Source organism: Salvelinus sp. IW2-2015, linkage group LG35 (assembly GCF_002910315.2).
Source record: "Salvelinus sp. IW2-2015 linkage group LG35, ASM291031v2, whole genome shotgun sequence".
NCBI classification, from domain to species: domain Eukaryota; kingdom Metazoa; phylum Chordata; class Actinopteri; order Salmoniformes; family Salmonidae; genus Salvelinus; species Salvelinus sp. IW2-2015.
Window position 1 is genome coordinate 9,868,702 of NC_036874.1, and position 8,218 is coordinate 9,876,919.

General features: G+C 40.7%; 1 protein-coding gene across 1 annotated transcript in view; it reads right to left on the bottom strand.

Moving 5' to 3' along the window:
• LOC111958838 (islet cell autoantigen 1-like) overlaps positions 1-7,633 on the bottom strand; it is a 14,140-nt gene extending 6,507 nt beyond the window's left edge. The window contains exons 1-11 of the mRNA XM_023980136.2: positions 7,132-7,633; positions 6,248-6,277; positions 5,965-6,139; positions 5,670-5,742; positions 5,404-5,527; positions 3,334-3,532; positions 2,770-2,895; positions 2,556-2,654; positions 2,007-2,110; positions 1,862-1,902; positions 1,505-1,567 (exon numbers count right to left, since the gene is read on the bottom strand). Of these exons, the coding sequence (XP_023835904.1) occupies positions 1,505-1,567; positions 1,862-1,902; positions 2,007-2,110; positions 2,556-2,654; positions 2,770-2,895; positions 3,334-3,532; positions 5,404-5,527; positions 5,670-5,742; positions 5,965-6,139; positions 6,248-6,264 (1,021 nt within the window). The 5' untranslated portion in view covers positions 6,265-6,277; positions 7,132-7,633. The remainder of the gene's footprint in view (positions 1-1,504; positions 1,568-1,861; positions 1,903-2,006; positions 2,111-2,555; positions 2,655-2,769; positions 2,896-3,333; positions 3,533-5,403; positions 5,528-5,669; positions 5,743-5,964; positions 6,140-6,247; positions 6,278-7,131) is intronic.
• Positions 7,634-8,218: the final 585 nt, after the last annotated feature.

An 8,218-nucleotide genomic window follows, 5' to 3' on the forward strand; every position in this document is an offset into this window, starting at 1 on the left:
GGGCCTAGTGGAACCCCAGCAGGAGGAAGACTTCCTCCATCTTCCTCCCATCTCACCTCCTGGACCAGAACAGGAACAGAACAGGAACAATCTCCAATCTTCGCTCTCAGGTCAGAGGTCAAATACTGTAGATCATAACAACAACTGTTGTGCATATTTATTCATTGGTCAGATTGCATTGCTCTTCATTGAAAAACAAAACCATGTGAAGCATCACCGTATAGTTCTTCCAACAGGATGTTGTGGAGAGAAAGCATGTAAAAGATCATCCTTGATTTAAATTGAGAGAAATCCCTGACCAGAGTATGAAGCATGCGACAATTGAATCAATTTGTATTATTGGCGTAATTAATTAAACCCTGTGTTGGTTAGATTTTATGAATGACCCAGAAATGACATAATTAGGGCTGTGCAGTCAGCCTTGACAGTTTTTTTTTCTCTCTGAATAAGTACTTTCAACAAATAAACCTTTTTTTTTCACCATGCGTAACTATTTCCACACTGAGAGAAATTGGCACTAAAATTATTATTTTTTTAAACTACAGCTGTATAAGTAATAGGCACTGGCTATTTGAATTTGCTTACCCATAGCTAATTGCTAATCTCTTTCCATTTCTCTCTGGGTCTGGGCAACGAATACTAGTCCATCATCTGTTTTTGTGTTTGTCTATATTCACCGTGGGGGCTAGTGAAGTGAACAGTCATACTGAAATATAATCTTTAAACCTCATGTGGATCTAAATGTACAATAAATGATAATAGAGATATTATTTAAAATAAGTATTACCATGTTCACACCACTTAATGTACTAACTATGGGGTACATACGCATGATACAGTCATTAAAGTCGAGCAAAATGCCGTGAAAGTCGTGGCCTACAAAATTATAACTGATCAGCCATGTATAAGTTTAAAAAAATAATAGCCCCTTTTATTAGTTCCTACGATCCTTCTCCAGTGTGGAAATAGTATATGCGTCCATTATGTGAAAAAAAACTGAACAAAAGTTGTATTTAGTTTGTGAGCGAAGAGAACAATGCATAGATTTTGTAAGAAAGTAACCTATAAGCACAGAGTTTTGCAGAAGAAATAAATAAAGCTTAGTCAAGGCTGACTGCACACCCGAATTATGGTCATTTCTGGGCTTCATTCAGCCTCTACTAGTGGCTCCGCTCCCCTGGTCCCCCTTACCAAACACCTCCTGCCACTCCTGTGAGAACTCGCCCTCATCCAGAGACGTGCTGCCCAGAATCTCATTCAACAAGGCCATGCTGTCCCTCTCCCCACCCTCCTCCTGCTCCTGACGAGAGAAGGCTGAGAGAAGATCCTCAGGCCCTGGAATTACCAATCAAATACTGTGTTATTTAGAGGTGGGCCGTAGGGCCAAATAATGGGTAGTTGATTATATGTTTTTTAGGGTGAAATAATTTCACATGATCTGTTTATATTTTTCTCTGGTATTCATTTAGGACACATACATTGAGGTGGTGCTTCTGTACATTACCTGTCATTTGTCTATTAAGGTCAATTTCTTCAAAGAATTGTCCAGAAGGTGTCTTGGTTTGAGCTGCACAGGATGAGAGTGAAAAGTGCATGGTAACTTGGTTTAAGGCCTAGATTCAATCAAATTAAGCGTTAACCCGGATTCCATGCAGCCAATGGCAATGTCCGGAATAGGCATAATACTTGTGGATTTGACAGCTCTAACAGAATTCCACCTCAGACACTGTCAACACAACAGCTATGCGGGTGTCAGGAATGTGATTTAATCTAGTCCTAAATCCATCAATATAGAACAAGTGTGCGTTACAATGACTTGTTAATTAGTTGAAATATTCACAAATAAACTGTTGTCCGTTACCTTCTTCATTGGACTCTTCATTGGGATCTATTGAGATAAGTCTAAGGACAACAAAAAACATGTTACATGTAGTGTACAGTATAGGATCGTGTGTAGCCTAATGTAAGACTTTAAATTAATTCTGTCATGTATGGATTTCACTTACTGGTCATCTGCAGCCTCCTCAAGATCGGTCTTTGTTATGACTTTCTTCTCCCTCTTTTTCTTTGATCCCTGAGATGACAGTTTATCCATGGGGTCTTGGAGGCTCTGGAAGTAGAAGAATGACACTGACAACACCACCTTGTGCTGTCATCTAAGTGAGGCCTTATGGTGAAACACACTGTTCTTCGTTATTGTAAAGTAAAACACTGTACCTGTACCTTTTGAGTATATCATAGATATAAAAACGGACTGTTCACCGTTTCCAAAATCCTGACAAAGATGATACAGCTTACAGAGGGATAGGGCTCCCGAGTGGCGCAGCGTTCTAAGGCACTGCACCTCAGCGCTAGAGGTGTCACTACATACCCTGGTTCGATTCCAGGCTGTATCACAACCGGCCGTGATTGGGAGTCCCATAGGGCGGCGCACAATTGGCCCAGCGTCGTTAGGGTTTAGCCGGGGTAGGCAGTCATTTTAAATAAGAATTTGTTCTTAGCTGACTTAGTTAAAGGTTAAATAAAATAAAAAATATGATAGAGGCTTCCCTCACCTTGATTGTAGAGAACTCATATTGCTGGCAGCCCTTAAAGCTCTCATGAATGGCAGCCATAGTGTGAGACGTCTTCTCCCAGAAGTGCAACAGGGTGGTCTGAAACACACAAATACATATTAGCACAAGGCTGTAGCCAACAATTACTATTATGCAATAATTGTTATTTTACTTTCTATGCATGCATACACCACTCCTTGATATTCTGGCGTACCTGGTATGTGGTTAAAACATGAGAAAGCAGATTGCAGCGGCTGGCTCCTAATAAATCGACTTTCTGGCAGACATCATTCTTCAGTTTGTCAAAGCTTGTTTTAGTGGTTCGCACCTGCACTTGAACCTGAGAGGAGAGATTAAATATTACTCAACAGAAGGAAGACAGGATCATAACATAGGCACAACATTGCATGGAATAAAGATCACACATGAGAATACACAGATGTTGCAAGTGCAACTGAAGTCTTTCTCACTCAAGATAACCCTTGAGTGTAACCAACACAAAACAGAAGCAAACATGCCTTTCCCCTAGTTCCCATGAATCAGCTCCATACTGAAGTACACAATCACACACAACAAATTTACAGTAAATTGCACCATCTAGTGGTAAATATAACAATTTCCATTTTCTGTTTGATTCTGTGAAATTCTGATTTAAATTCGCTCTAAAGAAACTGGTACAAATGCTTAATCAATCTGGCCAACAGACTTCATTCTTACTGTTTAAACAGTCCTTCATCCTGATATGATGGAGACGTATATCTAAAGAGAGTATGCTAACCTTGCGGAATTTCTCCATCTGTTTGTGTGTGTCTGGATCGAGCTCCTGGGATACATCCTTCATCCAGAGCAGTGCTCCACGGTATTCTGTCCTGGACTGTTCCATGCGGTTCACCGTCAGCCAGGTGTCAGAGATGGCCCGGTATCGGAAAGTCTCCACCTCCTGGTAGAGGCGAGACAAAGGACTACGCAGAGACAGCCTGAGGGGGACAAAAGACTGTCATCAACAGAGAACAAATCCACTCATCCAAATGAAGTGCAGCTGACACAATGTGGATGAGTGAGTGAAGAGCAGCAGCTGGACGAAAATGTACATTTAGAAAGAAGATGATTGTCTGTTCACCTTTTTTCTGTTGTTAACCTTTTTTCTGCTCCTGAATCTTTTGACTGGGTCATTGTCACTAAAGCTTAAAGATGGAGCGGCAAACAGTAAGTAAAAATGAACTGATAAACCTTTACCTAAACAACATGGATTATCGTAGCACTCTCTCAATTATGAGTCATCAGTTTCTATTCAAACACTCTGGGTACTGTGTTGATACAGTACAGGCCTATGTCTGTCGGAATACAAAGCTGTCACTGTATGCCATTTTCTTTCTCTTTTTGTCTCTACACACAGCAGACTCCTAGCCTGTCCCTTAGGAGCCAATTGACGCAATCTTCTATCTCATGTCTCTCTACACTGGTAGTCTATCTTCTCCTCTGTAAGAGGGAGACTACTATCATAGGTAGTATGTGAGTTTCAAGTTCATTTTCACCCCCCCAAAAAATGTACCTTTATAAATATAGCATTCTATGCATCATCACATTTGCAGACTTATGTAAGATAGCCTACTATTCATAATGTGATGAGTAGATTGGATAGTCATGATTTAGGCTAATAATATAACTCAATCACTGTTCGCAAAAAAAGACAGTTCAATGCATGGCTGAGCGCGTAGTGACGTAGAGCTATAGGCTATATCAGATATGTTTCTTCTCCTTTCTTTGCACAGGAAAAAATGTGGCCTTTCATAAAGACATTTCATGCAATTCTACTACACTTTATAAGCAGAATATTTTTTTATAAATACGACAAAAATTACAGGGTAACCTACTCTGCTGAGAATGACAAACAGATCAATAAAAATTGAAAGAGACACAAATACTTACAATATGACGTCCATCTAACCCGGAAGAGGAAATGATTGTCCAAAAACAAACTTTCAAGTGGCACTGATCAGTGAACACTCACCGGGGATATATAGTGGATGATCTCGGATGGTGCTGATAAGTTTGTTCGCTCAATTATGTTGAGAATTTTGATAACTAAAAGACAGTATTTTCATCGTCTTCTCTTTACAGCAACAGCCATTTGTTTCAAAACTATGTTTTCCCGCGATTGGATTTTGAAATATTGCAATATGCCTGGCTGGGTCTCTGCTTTTCACTGACAGTCGCAACTCAACAATCATCTATTTGGTATTTGCCGCGCACGCTGCAGAAATTGCGGGCCCTTCCGACTGTAGGCAATGCGATTTAAAACAATTCACAGTAAATCTTTTTTTACATTTAGAAGATGCTTTTATCCAAATCGACTTACAGGTACAATTAGGGTAAAGTGTCTTGCTCAAGGGCAGTAAACACATTTTTCACCTAGTCGGCTCAAAGATTCAAACCAGCGACCTTTCAGTTACTGGCCCAACACTCTTAACCGCTAGCCTACCTGCCACCCATTTTAAAATAAGCTAATGATCCTCTGTGGCCAAATCATGCTTTCTGGTGTAGTAGCCTATTTTGAATGATTACATTTTTTTTGTATCGACAGGAGTAGGCTAATTAGGCTATACAATTTTGCCAATTTAATTCCCCTAGCCTTATGGACACACCGCCTATGACTACTATCCTACATGTCCGTCTCACTACACTAGTAGTCTGTCTCGTTTCCTCTAGTAGAGGGTGACAGACATGCAGGATAGTAGTCTGTCTCCCTACCTTGTAATGTGAGCCCCCTATTCTGTCTGTCTATCTATCTACACTGCAATATCCAGTGTGTCTGTCTGTCCTCTGGTAGTGTGGTCCAGGTACAAACCTCTGCTGGGAGGAGAAGCAGAGGGCCTTCCCGGTAGCCTGCATGATCTTTCCAGCCCTGGTCCGGTCCTGGGAGCCCTGTGAGCGCAGGAACCGCCCCAACTCATTCTCCTCCTGGGATAGAACTGAAGAGGGATAGAACCACATGGTAGAACTCAGTGGATTGAACAGGGCTTTAGAATCCGGGTCCAGAAGAACCTTGGGTATCCAGATGTAACTGGGTCCGACATGGAAGCGGGTGCCAGATGTGAGGGTGAGAAGACTCACAGCAGATTCTTCTCTGGTACTGCTCGATCACCTTCAATAGCTCCATGCACGTTCTCTGGACAGAGTGAAACACCTACAAAGCCATGGAAAAATGACTTATGCCCGTCAACAAATATATATGCATTTTAAGCAAATATTTAACAATCATCTGCCTATGTTATGTGAGATGAACAGAGGTTGATACTTGACATTGTCAGGTCTTTGGTAATTGGCACAACAGTTCTCTGTATCTATGACAATGTATCCATGACACAGTAACAAAACGGATTTGAAGCATTTGATCTGTGAAGCTAACCTCCAGCTTGCCATCCAGGTCTGCGTCTGACGCCACGACATGTTCGTCCTCTTTCTTTCCCGTGACCTTGATGATCTTCTGTTTGGTTTTCCAGTACTTTTGCTGGAACTTGTTCACAACAGACGAGTCTTGGCTTTCAATAAAGCGGTCAAAATACTCCCGCGAGTAGCCACCACTGCAATGACATCCGAAACAGTCAGTCTTGTTACTTTATCAACCATATGGCAAAGAACAAATACATTTGTGATGTTAATTAAAAGATGGTGAGTGTTTGTGTACTCACTAATTTCCCCTCTCCATTTTGTCAGGTTACCTGTAACGTAGGTTACGTGTTATGTCATGGCTTTGCAGGCCAACTTCAACTCCATTCACCAGGTAGGTCTGAACCAATGGTGTTGACAGTGGACTAAAACTGTATGAGTTTCTACCTGCCCATTGGTTGAGGTCAAATATTAACCAYAAGTAGCTACTGTGAAAACAAAGTTGACATCCAACACCATTTTGAAAAGGGCACCTGCTGCCCCGCTTGTTATCCTTGACAGTCATGGGCAAATGATTGGGAGAATGGTAAATTTATTATCCCAATCCTTCTGTTATTTTCATGCATGAATGGATAATTTTTTTATATACCTTTAAAAAAAAACATTTATATAAAATGTATCATGTTAGTGGACTCATTTTCTTGCTCGATAGACAGTTGAAAACAAACAACAACAATTCATTGAGAAATAGGTAGGAGATATATATATATTCAATAACCATTTACAAAATTAAACAAGGCTCAACCTATCATGCTAGTCTAGTCTGTAGGCAAACAGTGCAGACCCGAAAGGGCCTGGCAATACTCTGTCACGATTCAGCAGCCTCTGATAATAAGGTACCTGGTTTTAGGCCTGTCGCTGACAAGGCAAGCACTCACCTTGTTCAAGACATTATCATTATCAGATGGCCAAGGATAATGCCATAACAGAAGATTTATAATAAAACGATTCCTGCATATGAATGAATGCAATGTCCGGTTTACTCGGCCGCCGTACCAGAATAAACGCAGAACGCTTCACATCATCAGCGTATGTGAACCAGACTGCCTTCTCCATATTCTTATAGCCGCCAAAACACCTTTTGACCAAAAGCAATTAATTTACATTGAAAATCAAAATCACATACCTTGCTGTGTTGATAGCCTACCATTCAGCTATAGCCAACGTCCATACATGTATTCTACTATTATTGACTAGGCTATACAGCGTAACCAGCATCTCATTCTGTTGAATACAATCCTTGCGCTGAATGATCGATGACGTCATGTAACAACGCACCAAACTCGCTCCCATAAAAAAGGGTGCAGTCGCAGTTTGTTGATCAAATATTTGGGATTAGCAAATAAAGCGGAAGGCGATAGGTTTGCATGAATTTCCTCCCTGCATTACATATGTGTTCGTCGTGAAAAAAACACACGTTACAAGTAATGTTTTGGGAGAAAAAAAATAGTATACATTTTTTATTGTAGGCCTATGTGAACTGTAGTGGCCTTGAGGACAAGGTTGATAGTAAATATGAGAAATTACATTAAATGGGGACAGTAGGTAAAAATTGCTTGATGCCCACTACAGAGGACATTTACTAACAAGCTCCTATTTAATGTGGAAAAATAATAATATCACACTGCTCTGAAAACTCACCTCACTATTCCTAAAATATGTACCTGTTAAGCTCTGTTTATACCTGGTTCTAATTTGCATCCTTTGTCTTGTCCATATTCTGATTGTGCCCTCATCTTCAGACAGGTGCAGACGATTAAAAGATGCATTGTGATCTGATCTTCCAGACCTCGGAGGTAGTCAGGCAGGCATTGGTCGAGATCCCCTGTTCAAACGTTGCATGGGCATCAACCAATGGTTGTGTGCCACGTCATCGACTGTCATCGACTGACAGATTGCCATAGCGTATGATGTGGTTAGCTGATACCTAAAATACATGTTCTTTCGTTGTAAGATCTGGCAGCAGTCAGCAACGCCTGAGGATATGGACAGTGAAACCATTTAAATCATCATGATCCCGCCTCCTAATCACTGCCAGGTGGCACAATTGACTTATGACATCAATAAATAAATACATATTATTGAAGGCACAGTCATACCGTAACGTTGGTGTTTTACTCAATAAATTACTGGGAGTATATATATATAGAATGTGCGACTCTCAAAATAATTTTATCTGGGTGTGCTCCAGCTATGCTTTTTATTACAGGCAC